This window comes from Aptenodytes forsteri, unplaced genomic scaffold (assembly GCF_000699145.1).
Source record: "Aptenodytes forsteri isolate BGI_AS27 unplaced genomic scaffold, ASM69914v1 Scaffold241, whole genome shotgun sequence".
Taxonomy (NCBI): domain Eukaryota; kingdom Metazoa; phylum Chordata; class Aves; order Sphenisciformes; family Spheniscidae; genus Aptenodytes; species Aptenodytes forsteri.
In genome coordinates this window covers 2,220,536-2,237,315 of record NW_008795252.1, presented here as the reverse complement: position 1 = coordinate 2,237,315, position 16,780 = coordinate 2,220,536, and the positions used below count along the sequence as shown (strand labels likewise).

At 43.8% G+C, this 16,780-nt stretch overlaps 1 protein-coding gene across 1 annotated transcript in view; it reads right to left on the bottom strand.

The window, feature by feature from the left end:
* CACNA1C (calcium voltage-gated channel subunit alpha1 C) overlaps window positions 1–16,780 on the bottom strand; it is a 521,583-nt gene that overhangs the window by 25,643 nt on the left and 479,160 nt on the right. The window contains exons 31-32 of the mRNA XM_009278953.1: window positions 4,810–4,842; window positions 1,626–1,754 (exon numbers count right to left, since the gene is read on the bottom strand). Of these exons, the coding sequence (XP_009277228.1) occupies window positions 1,626–1,754; window positions 4,810–4,842 (162 nt within the window). The remainder of the gene's footprint in view (window positions 1–1,625; window positions 1,755–4,809; window positions 4,843–16,780) is intronic.

Below are 16,780 nucleotides of genomic sequence, written 5' to 3'. Positions count from 1 at the left end.
CCCCCCCCCCTTCTGCTGTGGAAGATACCTCCCTTGATACTTTCTCCCATCACCCTACAACCCTGCCTAAAAGTGACTCTCCAATCAAAGAGGTCTGAAGGTCACTGGAGGGAAGTACCAGGCACTCCCTTTCCCATCCATCTCATCCTCTCCAGCCAAGAGCCGTGGCAAGCTGAGCTCAGGATAAGAGCAAGCTATTGCTAAAGAGGCTGGTGGGGCACAGGGGCAAGGGGAGGAGAAGCAGGAACTGGAAAGTGTGACTGTGTTCCCTGCATCAGGGATGGCTGAGCTGTGCCAAGGGAATCTCATTCCTATGCATGCAGACAAAATGGTTCCCACTAGAGCCGCTCAAATAACAACCTGGAAGTTAGCAACCGTGTAAGCAATGGAAAAAGTCGCTTGTGGTATGGATGTGTCAGTCAAGGAGTGTGCAACATGAGTCCTTTGCATGAGCCTGGTGGTCTGGCTACTGAGAGCACCTGGGAGCTGCACTGGAAAAAGTCCAGATTGATCCCTGGTGTACACATGTGCTACTTCTGCTGACAGAGACACAAGTTGTGGTGATCCACAGTGCTGCAGGCTTTGGTCCCAGCTTGTGTTGTAGCTGGTGAGGTTTAAATTTTAAAGCATGGATCAGCTCCTTTCCCATTTGAGTCGATACAAATGCTATTTAAAGCCTCAATCTGAGGGATATATGATTGCTGTTTCAAGACTTGTGTGTTGCACAAGTTACTCTTTCATGCTTTTGTCCAGTGGTGTGTCCTGCATCTTTTCTCATGTTTAGACCACCATTTGTATTCCTGTGGTGTCTTTCCCTGACACTTCATCCAGACCTGCGCCAGCTAACATCCAGGTTGTGCTGGCCCAGTAAATCCAGGTCAAGTACTTATAAAATGCAGGAATATGCTATGCTTCATCTCTAACTACCATTTTTCTATACATGGCTAGGTTATGTTTGCAGTTTTTTTCTAGCAAATAGCTATCTCTTGGTGTTTGTTTTCCCCTAGAAGTGATGATTCTTATCCAGTCTGGTCTCCTTCACCTTCCCCTATGTACTCTGGTACTTCACCTACCACTGAAATGCAACCTGCCTCCAGGGAAAAAGCAGCAGCAATTTAGTATCTTGGCATTGTTACCAGGGCAAAATGTGTGGGGTCAAAAAGGTGAAATTCTTCCTGGATGAAAGCATGGGGCCACACACCTCTAATACTGGAAATCCTCAAAACAAGGCTTAAGGGAAACTTAATTGAGACCCAGGCCTTCCCCATAGCTGTGTGTTTCACTTAAAGCAACAGATATAAAATACAGCTAAAATGGAAAAAAAAAAAAGAAAGAAAGAGGAGATTGAAGGGTTACAGACAGGCAGTAATTGAGTTGAACTGAACCATCAAGGCTGTTCAGGAAGATCTCAAGCAATTACTCATGCTTTAAAGATGAAACTTATACCAAGGCAGTCTTCCCTTGTGAGCCCCATTTACTTGAGTCTCATTCGTGCCACGTGTCACTGGTGCACACAGCTCTGACCAGCAGCCTTTGAGCTCAGGCACTTGGGTGAAACCCCTCCCCGAGGGGCCACCAAGGGGGAAAAAAAAAGTGTTAGGTCTTAGAGATAAGTGAAGGAATACCTGGAAGGACTTGATGAAGGTCCAAAGCAGTGTCCGGATGCCCTCCCCTCGGCTCAGGAGCTTCACGAGACGCATCACGCGGAAGAGTCGGAAGAAGGTGATTGAGATGCGAGAGTTTTCCTCTGCGTTCTGGAAGCCATTGGCACAGAGGCAGGAGTTACAACAGCATGGGAGGAACAGGGGCCCTGGGCCACAGAGGACGCTATGCCGAGAGCTCACTGCACTGTTCCTTGTCCTGGTACCGCTCCCTGGGCTTGCACTGCCCTGGCACCCCAGGGATGGGCCGAGGCCAGTCAAGCCTGCCCTCTCTCCCATGGTGGTGAGGCTACTCTATGGGGGCTCTCGAGGCCATCAGCCTTTCCCTTCAGGTTGCCTGGACTCTTGGGGATTAGGGATATGTTATGCTATAAACCCCTCCATTACATCTCCTCCTCACATTGGAAAGATGCAATTCTCCTTTGACATTGTACTGGAGGAGAAAGATACTTTTTCTTTTCACCTGTCTGCTATGTTTTACCCCAGCAAGTGCCTCAGCCAGCAGTTCTGGTGAATCTGATGTCGGGCATCAGCCACGTGCCGCTTGTTCTGCTGGGAAACAGTAGCAGGTCCCAGGTCTGCTCCAGGGTGCGAAACCCTGCGGGGACATGGCGTGCGCTGCCCCCTGCCCAGCTGCTGGCGTCACCGGCACTGCTGGCAGCCTCGCTGTCCCTGCGCCGCCATGGCCGTGCTTCTGGGGGCTGGGCCGTGGTCGCTTGCTCCCGCTGCTCTGTGTTCAGGCCTTTCGCATTTCTCATGACCCCTTTGTATTTCCCACAGTCTGCGTGCTGCCTTTTTTTTTGGTGTTTTTTTTTTTTAAAAAAACATTTTATTTTGGCTTCACTGCTACTGTTCAAGCGTGCAGTATTTTAAAATAGTCTTTCTTCTGGCCTGTTTTTTTCTCACAGCATCTGCTTTGTCCCTAAGCATTTTCCCCTGGGCCTGTAACCAGCTCTGACGTTCCTCAGCCTTCACACGTGTGAAGGCCACATCCATCTGAGCGCTGCTGCGGCGGCAGGCTTACCTGGGCCTCGGCGGAGGACCCGCTGCCTAGCTCGAGGGGAGGCAAGGCACAGAAAATGCTGTGTTTCCCAGTTCGTTAACCCCCTAAAATACTGTGCAAAGCCTGTGGAGCTGGTGGCTTCCACTAGCAGCACTGTGGGAATGTGACCTCCTGTCACAGGGGGAGATAACACTGTCACCCTAGCACTTGACCTGCAGTGGAGCAAAGAAGTGCACAGAAACCCCCTCTCTGTCCCCACCCAGGCTGCAAAGACTGCAGTTTGAGTCTGAACACCACCGAAAGAGCAACATTTAGGAGGCAGAAACAGTGCAGATCACCCCCGCTGTTAACTACTCACCACTGTGTAAACCAAGAGAGAACAGACCCTTTGGATTTCCTGTCACCGGGCAGTGAAAACAGCAGCTGCTTGTCTTGTCTGCTCCTGATAAAACCCAAGGCACGGGAACCGCCTGGATATACGTTTCTGGGATTAAATGTCCAGATGAGGACATGTACCTGTGCGCTGTGTGTGCTCCTGTTTCCAACCCAGGATGAGCAGATTGGCGCTCAGCTCTGTCGGCCCCCGGCTGGGTCCGTGCCCCAGCTCCTGCAGCGCAGCCATGGGGGCACACAGGGGCCATAGCTGCTTGCTAGTGTGTGTGAATCCCGCTCGCACAGAAAGCACAGTGCTATGTGCAATAGTTCAGGATTGCACCCCAGCTGCAGTTTGTCTGTCTATCTGTGGTGAATCACCAGTGGATATTTTGGGTAGCTTCCTCCAGTCTGCAGCAAAGGCTGACGCTTGCTGCCCGTGCAGTAACCAGGTGAAAAAGATTAGAGAAACAGGCTGTGTCAAGGCAAAGCCTGAGTGCTTCCTCCATCTCACATCATTCTTGTTTTCTGACTTGGGCAACAGGCTGGGGGCTTCAGTGAATCAGAGGGAATTGCTCTGAGGTGAAGGAGGGAATGTGGCCTCCAAGAAATTGAAAATCGTGGCATTCAATACTCTCAGCACTACAGTCCCAGAGGGCTAACTGTGAGGTCACACAGCTCTCCCAATCCTACAGAAGTCCTATGGCCTCTCTTCCACTTTCTCTAAGAAGCTAATACCAACCAAAAGAGAGTTGAGGTCCAAATTTAAAAGTTGTGTGGACAGCAGTACTGCTGTGATTGTGACCAAAAAAAAAAAGTGTTTTCTTATTCTACCTGCTGCTGCTCTTGTCGGCTTGGCCCTTTGGATGGCAGCAAGTTGGGACATGGGTCTGGACAGAAGTTTTAGCATTCCTTCGTCTTTCCTTGCTGAGAGGAGGCAGCTGCTGTAGGCAGAAAATTATCCCTGTCCTCCTGGGGTCCTGGAGTAGGCAAAGTCTAAGCAGTGGATAAAATAGAACAAATTCCTCCCTGACACAAATCTGCAATTTGCTGACATCAAACCACTTAGCCAAAAACACTCAGTGATGCCTCGGCAGATTACGGTCATTTTAAGACTAGGTGGCTACTGATTAGCCGGTGCTTGAGTAGCCTTGCTTGCTTTCTCCTGGCTTTAATCCAGCTTTTTGAAGGCGTATCCTTGACAGAGGAGGGAGGTTCTGCAAAGTGGCAATTAAGAGAATGGAGTTACTGCAACTCTGTTAGGCTGATGTGGGAACTGCCTTGTCCACCAAGGCAGCAGAGTTTGTGTGCACCACTGCACGACTTACCCTTTTTTGTGCAAAGTACGAACTCAAATGTTATGGTGAATCACGTCATTGAAGAGGAACTTCAGGGTCCCAATCCTTTCTAGTCTGGAGGCTTGGACATGAAGTCACATTGCAAACTCATTCAGCATCACATTGATAGTGACATAGTTTGTTGCTAACAAGAAATCTTACCAGGTCTAGTTCTCTCTTGGTGAGTCATTAGAAGGCAGAACAACAGTTAACTTGACCAACGGAAAGCTCAGGATGCACAAGAAATACACATGTGCAGCATATTCACAGCTCATGTGAACACCAGACTCACATCAATACACAACATGGCAGCTTCATGCACAAATAACTAGGCTGGGCTTGGAGAGAGAACTCGTGATCACGGGAAGAGAATAAAGGAGTGTGTTAGAAAGAGTGTCACAGAAGCTGGGAGGGTGGTCTGTATTTTCGGTCTTACCATAGAGGAAGAGCATTGGGTATGTTCAGCTGGCTTTAAAGAAAGGCAGACAGAAATAAGCTGTAATAAGTCTCCAATCAAGAGCCCTAGTAAACTAGGTCTTGGCTAACACAGGAGCAACAAAATGGCAGAAGAGGGCAAAAGGGAGTTTGAAAGAAATGCACAAGAGGCTGGGCTTATTCCCTAGGATGTCCAGGATCAAAGCTGGCCATGGCAGAAGTAGGTACAACTCCCACTGAATTTCATGTAAACCGTATCCACTACCACCACATGTGAATTGCACCCGGTATCTCCTGAGTGCTAGACATCCTGGCATCAAGGCAGTGGAGGTACTGATATTGTTAAAATGTTTCTTGTATTACTACTATCAAGTTCAATACAGGGGCTGATTTAGCTCCCAAACTCGGATCCAGGCCATGTCTGCACAGGGACCAGCCAGCTTCTAGTGCATCATTAGTCTGATTTGTAAACCCATAATATCCCAGTGCTAAAACAACACTTTCTATTTATATATCCCCATTCCCTTACACATAGTTCTGGGTGATAACGTTGTTGTTACTAAGACAATGGGTTGGGACAGTCTAATCGGCTCTTGGCAACCCTACAACACCCACCGCCAGCTGTGGAAAGTGGGTTGGTAAAGCTGGTTAGCTTGCTATACCTTCACCCACCTCACAGCAAAGCTCCAGGGACCCAATGGATGTCCTTGGAGGCCAAGATGAGCTGAGCTGAGCCCTGGTCATGCCTGGAAGAGTCTAGTTGCTGCAAACACTCTGCCTGGCATTCCTTGATTAACTTCTGGGGCCATTTGCAATACTGAGAGCAATTCTAAAAAACACCCAAGGCTTCAAATACCCTTAGGTATAAGAAGCATAATTGAAAATTAAATAAAACCAGCTTTATCGGGAGTCCTTCAGTTCAATAGTAACATAATCCTTCAGGCCTAACCTCTACCGTGTGCCCCATATGCCAAACCTGTCTGTCATTACTTCCTGTGACTATATTAGCAAAGCTGACACTGATGTATTTCTTCTTCTGCCAATGGTAGAATTCACCTCTAGTGCCATGGAGGGCTCCTGCAGTATGCTCCTGCTCTCCAAGGACACTGCAGTAACCAAACTGGCATTGTATTACCTAAATAAAAACTGTAGTTTGGATGCACAGCCTATTGGGTGATATAGGCAAATGAGAACAATTAAAAACCCAAGGTACACCTAATCATATAATAGTCTTTTGGGTTAACTCATTGGTTTAGTAGTGTCAGCTTTCATTGCTTTTATCCTCCTCTTTCATATATTTGCTCTTGTGTTTTCTTTTCAGATCACATACAGGCAAAAATTGGCTTAAATACCAAATAAAGGAGTGGTGTCCATACAGACATTTCTTACAGACCAGGCATAGATTTTGATTTTGTGTTGCAGGGCAAACATCTCCTTTCCAGCAAAGAGTTTCTCTGTCCCATCCCCCTTCCTCTTTCTAGTTTTGCAAATCATCTTTTCTAACAATAGAAGGACCCTTATTCTGCTAGTTGCTGCATTCCTGGTAGGAGGTACAAAGCCCCTTCAAACTAACTGAAGGAAGCCCAAAAATTTTCAGCACCTTTCAGGATTCTCCATCCTTCGTGGCTGACAGTGTTGGTGCATCTGTGACTGACTGGCTGAAGGAGCCTTGTAAGTTACTGTGGAATATTATACCTTAATTGTCATTTTGATATTGTTAATATTTAATCAGAAAGTGCAGATAATAGTAATGTAAGAGTAAAAAAAATCTGTATAAAAGGATATGACTACATAAGGCACTGTTGATACGGGATGCTCAACTGAGAGGAGTTGGCATCACGTTGAAAGACTAGAAACCAAAGATTCTGAGTATCTTTGGCACTGCTAAGGAAGTGAAGTAGAGGTTGACTTACTCCTCTCTTATTCCCTGACCTAACTGGCCTGTGTTTTAAGATAGGGTCAAATATGTAGCAAATTATATCACTACCTACAGTAAAGGCTCAAAAGCAGCACAGGAAAGTTCCTGTTAACGCTGGCAGGTGGTATTTGTACAAACTGTAGCACTGTGGGCTGAGGTACCCGATACGCTTGTGCATACAGTATTTTGTGTATGAGTATATGAGGGAGAAATCAACCCCCAGCTGCAGGTTGCTGAATAGATTTTCTGATATCCACAAATGTTTGAGAGAGGAGCCAAGTCTTACCATTTTCCACCTGTGCCAAAAAGTCACCATATGGACCTGAGCACAGGTATCTTGAGAACCCGTTACTGGGACTTTGAAGTGTGGCCATTCCTAACTGTAAAGCTGGGAGCGCTATTGCTAGATTTTCTGAGAATCTTCAACCTTGCAAGTGATGGGGGCATGCCAATTTTAGGACAAGGACAGGCACCCGGTACCTGAGAACATAGTAGTCAGATCATTTCACAGGGATGGAGGCATGGTGATAGGTACTTGGAATTAAAGCCAGTGTCTAATGCCTATCTGAAGCGGACAGAATTTCATTTCTACAAATCTCAGAACAATGTACAAAAGCAAATCCTCATCTGTTTAATGTCTTTGAAGGAGCTTCTGGAGAAGCTACACCACTTAACAGAAGGCAGCTTTGGCTGTACTCTGTTTTACTTGCAGTCATCTCTTCCCCTGCGTGTGGTCTAACCTGCAAAGGAACTTCAAGTATTCTACCCTGCTCTTGTCATTTGGGGCACCAGTAGCATGCACATAACTGAATGAAAAAGGGCAACAGAAATAACAGTGAGATCAGTCAAGACATGATGCTCTGCGCAATTTCCATCATAGAGAAAAGGGACCTGAAGTATAAATCACAAACAAGTCCAGGGGCATATTAAGAGTGATGTAGAAGGGAACCTGCAGGCTAAGAGTGGGAAGAGAAATATCTGAGGCAGGATGCGTCGGTGTAAAGACACTCAATGGGGATGAGTGTAATGAAACCGCTTGGGCCATTTCTTCTTCTTTTTTTTTTTTTCCCCTCTTGATGTCACCATATTAAAAAAGGTAATAGACATGCTAAGGAACAGAAGAGGTCAAGAAACAGAAAAGCAGGTTCTAGAAGCCAAAGTAAAGATTCAGTAGGATAAAGACTAAGGGATCCCTGAAGCATGTCTGAAAAGCTCCTCAGAATATTGTTGCCTGCATATATCTAATTTTAACTGTGTTCAGTGTGTACCAGAGCACCAACATTTTAAACAGACACATTGCTCGAGCTGCTGCTAAACTGTGTGCGTCCTCAAAGCCCCTACAGGCACAAAAGTGAAAGGCACAGCTTATGCCCATCATGAAATCAGGATCCCAGGTAAGGAGGTCTCTGGGAAAGAAGACAGGTTTATTCAATGGAGAGATACTTAAAATCTCAGAGACCACAGCACCGAATAAGGTAACTGATAGTACTGTGTTCCTGCTAATCGTGCTCCACCTAGGTAGGTGGGAGTGAGGCTTACTGGCGGCTATTTGCAAAGAACATACCACCTCCAGATGGGTACAGGGAGCATCAGAGTCTTCTGAACCTCCATACTGACTCACATATCAAATTTGGTGTCTGGTCTTGCCATCAAGTCAAGGAAATAGTTTTTAACAGGTTGTGTTTATGGGTTTCCAAATCCTGTTTATAGCGTGAATGCTTTGGAAGCTAGGGGAGGATAAGATTTGCACTCCAGGAGAACCAGTTTCAATGTTTCAATACGTAACAGTAAATATCATACGATGTTTATGCTGTAATGTAATCCATTCTGAACTTCTGAGAAGGGGTGACTTGGCTCTTCAGAGCTGTAAAGACAGGAGCAAAAATATGAGCAAAAAGACTAAAGACTTTGTACTGTCATGGTAATATCAAAGCCCCTTGAAATATCCGTGGCTTAGAATATCTTTTGAATAGATAAAGATTTGGAAAAAAACAAGAAGGTGTGTTAATAAAATAGATTCAAATGAAAGTTTCAGTAGAAAAATCCTGAGAAGAGATATCAATCCCACCTCATCCCTGTGGGACACTGGAGATGCAGGACCGTGTTGAGAGGTTTGAGTTCCCTGGGGTTTTTGGCTGGTCTGCTGACAACTATAGTGGCTATGCAGAGAAGCAGCACCTAGAAATGCCTGAAGGGGAGCTCCATTAGGTTAGTACAGAATATATTTAATCAATATATCCAAGGAGGTTTCTTGACTGCTGGCTAAGTATGTTTCAGTAGTTGTAGAAGCCTGACTACCACTGAGATGACGGTACAGGCAGGTGGCATTCCCATTACCAGCACTGTTGATGGCAGTAATTTTTTCACACCACAGGACACACTGAAGATGATGACTTCAGCTCCTTCAGAGGATCCAGTCTTTGCTAGGAAGTCCAGACTGATTTTTTTCCTCACGTTTGAGGAGTAAAACTTCCTTGCTGATAGTTTATTTACTTTCTAATAAGACTTCTTCCTTTCGTAGGGAGGAATCTCTTTTTGCAAGACAGAATCCAGCCTTCATGTTGTGGAGAACTTTGGCCTGGCTTGATCTGGGGAACATTTAAGCCACCGAATGCACATTGTTATTGTTGCTTTGTTAGTCAGAGTTCTCTCAGTCAATGCAGTGGTACAATGGCAGCCTTCTAATTTTGCCTGGTAGCCCTAGGTTTGAAGACATGAGAGGAAATCTGTGTTTGAGACTTTGGCACCATGATATGACAGAGTATCTTCATATTTCTCAAGAAAACAAATGGCCAGATGCTTATGTTGCCTTTTGTGACAAACAATCTATAATGGCATTTCTCCACTGAGGAGAATATGGCCTGTGGACGAAGCTGTTAGGAGAGCACTTGCAGTAGTTGGTTGTTGGTGATGGATGTCTGCTAAGACGTTTCCTTGATTGCTGTTGACATTTGGAGAATGAAAAGTTACCCATGAAGATGCCGTATCTGTTGGAAACTTGTCCATTGGTCTGTTAGCATTCCCCCATGAGGAAGGGGGTGACAGATGTTCACTTCTTGCTTTTGTCTGCTCACTGCAGGAAGGATGCCTCTGAGAATCTGCACTGTAGGGTTCACCTGAGGAGGCTGCAGTGCTGTGTAGCTCCTTTGCAGTTCTAGGATATTGGTCTTTTCTAGCTCAAGTTCTTTGTGTCTAGAGGTCCTCCAAGAGTCCTGCCTACTTTAGCCATACTGCATCTGTGACCTTCTTGGACACAAAATGAAGGGTGGAAAGAGACATTCTGGGGAAATGAACTCATTGTACAAACATAGATAAGATTTTGAGGGGAATTAAAAGCAGTTTCATTAAGGGATACCTGACAAGCAACAGTGATTTGATTTTGCTGCTACAGGGAGTGAGAAAGAACTGAAGGGCTGTTTCAGCTGCTTGGCCACTTTCATCCTGACTGGATGTAAAGGGCACAAATAGGGCAACTGCAGGCCAACAACACTACTGTTCTAGAGATTTTTCTTTTACACTTGTGGGTCGCACGCAAGCTGAGAAGGGATCTGCAAGGACATGAGCTTCAAGAAGAACAGGAATTTACCAGGGTATAGGAAAAAAAGAGATTTAGAAGTTATCTGTGCGATGGAGACATGATAAAAGAAATGCCACTAGACTTTTTTGGAGTTTGTAGTGTCAAAAGTCTGAAGTGACCTCAGGAGGCTGTCTGACTAACACAAGTCTTTGTGGAGAGCTGGAAAAAGTCAGGGTTTCAAATCAACCTGGCTGCTGGCAGGTAATAGCCTGCCATTACACTGGGGTGTTACCACAACCCCCTCCAGAGTCATCTGTCTGCCACTGCTGCGTGCGGTTTTAATCACAAGACCTCTAGAGACAATCCACCTGCCACCAAAGTCTGTGAAGTTATTATAAGACCAGGCAGAAACGTATCTGGTATTTCTCTGACAGGGAATACTACTGGATTGCAGATGACATAATTCTCAATTCCCACAACCTTATGGTGAAATCAAATTATTAAAAGGAAAAAAAAAAAAAAAAGCCAGGCAAGCTGCTCAAACTCTGCATTCTTCCATTAAGTGTGCAGTTCTTTGAGAATTTCTGGGAATATTTTGAATAAAACTAGCCAGAATTATTTTTTTTCTACAAAAATACTTTCCATTAGAAGAATGCTGATGCTGAAAGTGAAATGTTCTGTAGAAACATGTCAATTTTGAAAAAAGCATTTAAGAAATGTAAGATTGAAATCTCACATTTTCTCCTTGCGCTTTTCAATTTGAGTTTTCATTTCAATTAGAAATGTTATATAACTATGGAAAAAAATCAATCCTGGACTAAACTGTTTTTACTTAAGCAAATGTTTTGATTTCCTCAATTATTTCGGTTGGAATGATCTTTCACTGAAAATTTTGCAATTTTTAATTTTTATTCTATTTTAAACCAGAAAAAAATGTTACAGTTGCAAGGAGCTTTTGCGAAACAAAAAAATCAAGCCTTCCTATAATTCTAACCTGGGTGAAGCACCAGAGTTTTTTTGGATAATTTTCATAAATTGAGGTTTGGTTTTAGTGCCTGTTAGAAAAGGGCACCACCTTACAGGAAAAGAGGGACTAAAGGTGCATGATGCTGCTTTTACTGGGGCAAATGGTGAACACCTTGCTGATTTCCCTGGAAAAAGCCCCGAGTTGTTCCAGTGCAATGTAACATGCTAATCCTCAGATAGCTCTGCAGAAGAGACTGAAATCTCTTGCACTAGAGAATTAAAATTTTATTTGGTGCAATAAGGGGAATTAGGAAAAATGTGACACCTCCCGTGAAGTTTGCCGTTATGTTTCTGCCTGCACTAACTCATGTGGGTCAACAGACATAAAGTGACAGCTCATACAAACGCAATATATATGCATTTATACTTCACATAGCTTCCACATGATCTCAGACGTTGGGGGAAATATTAGCCTATCCATATGCAACAAAAGCTTATTTTGAATACAGTTAATAAGGTCAAGGTAACTTTTGAAGCAAATGAGTCCTGCAGCTAACAGTTTTTTTTCCTTCATTTCCTATGTATTCTAAGATTTTGAAATTCTAGAGCTTGCTTTTCTAATTAGCTTCAAATATGCAAATCATACCAATTTAAATAGCTTATTAATTAATTTCATATATATATATCTCCATGCATTTGTCAGACAGTAATCTTATGGTTCCAAGTGCTTAAGGTAAATATAAGGAAAGTCAATTGCTTTAATTTGGTTATGCAGATTACCCTAGATTGACAATTACTGGACAGTTAATGAAAGAGTCACTTTTTACACAGCTGAAAGCTCTATTTTTTCCCATGACTTTCAGAAAAGCAGAACAATTGATAAAGTATGTCTATGCAAATCATTCTTAATTTTCAGGATGTTTTAATAATCCTTCTCATTAGCTCTGGGTAAATGATGAGTTCAACTCTTATGGTAATCAAGCCTGGGGGGCTCCTGAGAAACAAGCAGATATTAAACACTATCAGAGGGGTAGTGCTCATCTTCAGTACAAGTACTGGTCTGACTCAGAGAGCCTGGTGCAGCTTGCCTGTGTTCTATTATTTGTGTTTTGTGGGACAGGTAGCCAAAAAAAGCCCTAGAACATCTGGATAGGAGGGCTCTGAAGATAAACTGAGCCATGAAAATAAATGTTGAAAGGCTACTTGTGTGCAGGACCTTTTACTTTTGTTTTACAGGTGGAGTGACTTCAAGGATTTTCCGGTTTGAGTATCAGCTGAGGAGAGGTTTTGCTGATTTGCACACCTCTGCCAGAAGCCATGCCTGACAGAGTGGACTTTTTTCATTCAACTTGCCTTTTCACTTGACCAATTCTTGATCCTCAGGCCAAGGGCTCCCAAAGGAGGTAATCAGGCTGTCCCAGCCCAGAGCAGACTGAGAGGGATGACCCTGGGAACAGACCAGACCACTGAGCAAGACGGAGAGAGAGCAAGTGTGAACATTTAGAGTTCCCAGGTCTCCAGCTTTCCTCAGCTGTATTACCATCCATGCCAATGGTTTCTTCATTGCTGTTCCTAAGTAGTCCAATGTGCCTCACTGCCTTTCCTATGGCAGAGTTAATATGGCTTTTAAACACCAAACCCAGCAGTGTATTTATCACTGTGCTGAAAAGGGCAGTCGTCTTTTCCCTCCACCTCTTTAGGAAGATTTATGTTCTCTCCTACATTGGTCATTATTCTCTTTTCTTTTTTTTTTTTTCATTGTCTGGGAGGGATGGAGGGAGGGAAATCTGTGGGGCTGGTTTTCCAAAAGGAGCACAGCCTGTCTCTGGTTTTGACTCATTCCAAATGACAGTTCTTTTCACATCCAGGTTCTCCCATCCCAAACACCCAAATAAATCCATCATCTTGACTTCTTATCTGTAGCAGTGTTGTGAAAGCACAGCTGCTCTGGAGGACTGCAAGTAGAGAGATGGTCTCTGACGCGGCTTGGCCTGCTAAGGTTCTTGTGTACTAAGACCATGCCACTGATTTCGATCTTGAAATGAAAAAGAAGAAAGAGACTGTTCAAAGCATTCATACCAGTCTTGGTTACTTTAAAGACATGCTGTTGTGTGCTGTATAAGGTATAGATTCTTCTATTTCTTGTACCATCCCACAGCCTGTCTTGGAAAGGGTAATGGCAGCAGAGTTCTCTAAGATGAATTTCCTGAGCCATGGGTAGGCAGAAGCTTTCCTTGTCTCCAACACCTTGCAATACTCCATTAGTACTGAGGGGGTGAGTAACATCTACTGGCTTCATCTTCCCTGGGGGCTGATGATTTGAAGAATTAAGCAAACTCCCAGAAGCATGTCCTTCTTCTGTCATGGCTGTGCTTGTCTTCAGTGCACTGAGTGTTTGAGCACTTCTACAGCTATTTGTTAATTACTTATTAATTAGCTGATAGGACTCCATGGTGTGGGAAAAGGATAAGGAAGAAGGAAAAATGGAGAACAGATTGAAACTTGGTGCCCTCTGTGTATTGGTGTTAGTGGGTTTTCTCTGGGCAGCCTCACCTACCTAGGGCAGAAAGGCGGCTGGAGACCTCTGGACTTTGTAGGGCTCCATCTGTGAAAAGGTTTGCTGGGAGCTCAGTATGAAGGGTTTACTGTGATGTGGTTGGCAGGAGAACGTGAATCCGGAAGGAAGCTTCAGTAGCACCTTTGCAACCCCTGTATAACTGATGGGGAATTACACTGGTGGTGTTAAGGTCAGAAGCAGGCCTGTGGTCTGCAGCAAAATACCCACTCCTCAGCATGGTAACTCTTCTGGGGACTAATGGAGCCAGGTGGAGACTAGATAGTGAGCAGGTTTTCCCAGGGAGGAAGGCAGGCAGTCTACCAGCTCAAAGATTCTGCATGTAGTGTTGCCAGGATCCTTCCTTTGGCAAGCCCAAAGGCTCTGGGACCGGGTGAAGATGAATGAGCCATCTTATGCTTTGATGAAGGTGCTGCAAGAAACTGCACGTGCCATTGAAAACAGGAGAAAACCCAATTCACCTTCATTCAAATGCAACAGGACTGTGGATTGCAAGAGACAGTAGGTACAGGTGAACTAGCAGTCCCTGTTGCTTTTGGGTAATGAATCTCTGCTCAAGGGAGGGTAGCCAGAGATACCAGCAGCCCAAAGAGAGTTATGGACCATTTTCATTTGAGATTTGTAGCAGTTAGTATTTAATTCCCAGGCTGTCTCTTTTCATTGCCTTTTAAATTAGAAAGTTATTTAATGTTGATGCAGAATGTTTCCTAGAAGAAAATAGCCTACAGAGTCATACTGGATTTCTGTATGTTAATATGGGATACAATAAAGCCTGAGAGCCATTCTGGGATTGGAAATGCCAATCACAGGCATTATCAGAGCACGTTAGAGGTGGTCATGTGGAGACTGCAGGTAGCTGTTACAAAGCTACTGAGCAACAGATTTTTGCTCTACACCTCTTTCCAAGAATAAATGATTATTCATTTGATGAATTCTTTGGTTAAAAAAAAACAGTAGGGATAGTTTGGATGATATGTAATGCTCACTGTGTGTGATATACTATGTTCAAGTCTGGGCAAACAGTTGAGCTTCAAAATCCCTAGCTCTAAAAATCAATTTGTTTTAGTGCCTTTCTATTAACAAATATTTCTTTACTGCTGAGGCATCTTTGCCTTCATATCTGTTCAGCTTAGGAAAAGATGTCACTTGATCTGGCTTTGGGTGAAGCAGATTTTCTCCCAGTCACTCAGACAAGGCTCAGCAGACAGCACTGCTGACTGGTATCTCTGAGTTTAAAAGTGGATTTTGAGAGAACGACTGGGATGTGACCAGCTGGGATGTCTCATTACTCTGCAACATTGTCAACTGTACTAGCAATTAGAGACAGAGCCACATTTTTGGCTATCAATCAGCTGACCATGAGCAGCAATCCAGTCTCTACAGCTAGGTCATCTGGATGCAGCTGAGAATGGGTCCCATTTAACAGATGTCTAGGAAGATATATGAAGCAGAAGTCATTTTGTTGGCATGTTGTGCCAGACAGTCTCCACAAAGAACAGACCAGTGAAGGAAGGTAAGAGCACAGCCATTTTAAAAACAGTTGTCTAGTGAGAAATAAAAAAAACCCCTTGTGTTCGCCTGGCTTGTACATATGTGGGCAGAGGAAGCGGGGCAGGAGCTAAATGAGGATGCTACTATATTGACTATATTAGAAAAGGTAAAATTAGTTTATGTATGTTTACCTTTGATTACAAATCTGGGTGGGAGGCCACATTCTCTTGCCTACCGGCAAAAACCCCACAAACAGGTCTTTACTTAATGGGAACCTCAAAAATTCCTGTTAGTCTGTGCCTTTGGATTTGCAAAATGGCAGCTATCACCATGCTGAACTGCTGTCGAGTGCCTGGCACAAAAACCTTCACAACGGGGAACAGCCTTTCCCCTGGACTGATGGTGTCTTGGCTGAAGACAGACAGGAAATATCACTGACACAGTAGGTAGAGGGGAACTAATTACTGCCTTGCTGAAAACTACTCCTAGTGCTCCTGGGAATGGGAAACATGACCTCTGCTACCCAGGATTTCAGCAAAATTTGGAGAAAGTGATGGGATAAGAAGATGGGGAAGAAGAGAAAGTTAAAGAGGAAAACAAGTAAAATACTTGTGTGTGTTTTCCCTTCTTCTGTCACCTTCATTGCTTTCATTGCAACTGGCAGTGCAATCTGGAACCAGTTAGCAGATCTCTAAATATGCACAATAGTAAGAGGGTGCACGCAATGAGGTCTTGGAGGACCGATATTAAAAGCTCTTGTAATTTGGATGAAGAACAGAAGCTTTTACAGCAAAACTGAACGAGTGAAATACAGGGGATTGTGCACCCTTTATTACCGCAATCTGCGTGTGGAGAACAGCAACTCTGGAAAATTCCTTGGGCATTCTAAACAAAGTAGGTCTTAGAAAAAGGAGAATTAAATGGCAGAAAACATGTTACACTGCTTCAAGGAATTGCCTTAGATGACAGAACTAGCTGGATTTGAACTCACCCAAGCACCTTTTTGACCATCTAACTTATGATGCTTGGGGAGCTATTGTTAATTAACATTAATATATTAAAGAGACGATCTGAGGAATCAGAGATTTTCTATGGACTCATATAAACATACAATCTCTACTGGATTTCAGGGAAAGTTAAAAAAAACTTCTGCTAGGCAAAAGGAATGATTCATCGTGGCTAGCAAGCCAATGGAAAATACAACCAGCTTGGGGTAGTTCTAATGTTTTTTATTATTTTTTCTTTTGAGCGTTTTAACTAGCTTTGTGGAAAAACATATTGGCATTAAAAGGAAAATGAAATATAACTGTATAATATCACAAATGTTGATGCCAGAATATTGTAGCTTTTTTTTTAAAGTGATGTAATAGAAAAATGACAAGAAAAGTTAAATACTGGTCAGAAAATCTGGACGTAGCTTTTTAAAGAGCTCTTTGTACTGAAATGTACTTGCCACACACTTTTTTTACCATCAAACCAACACAGGACAAGGCCTGTGGTACTTC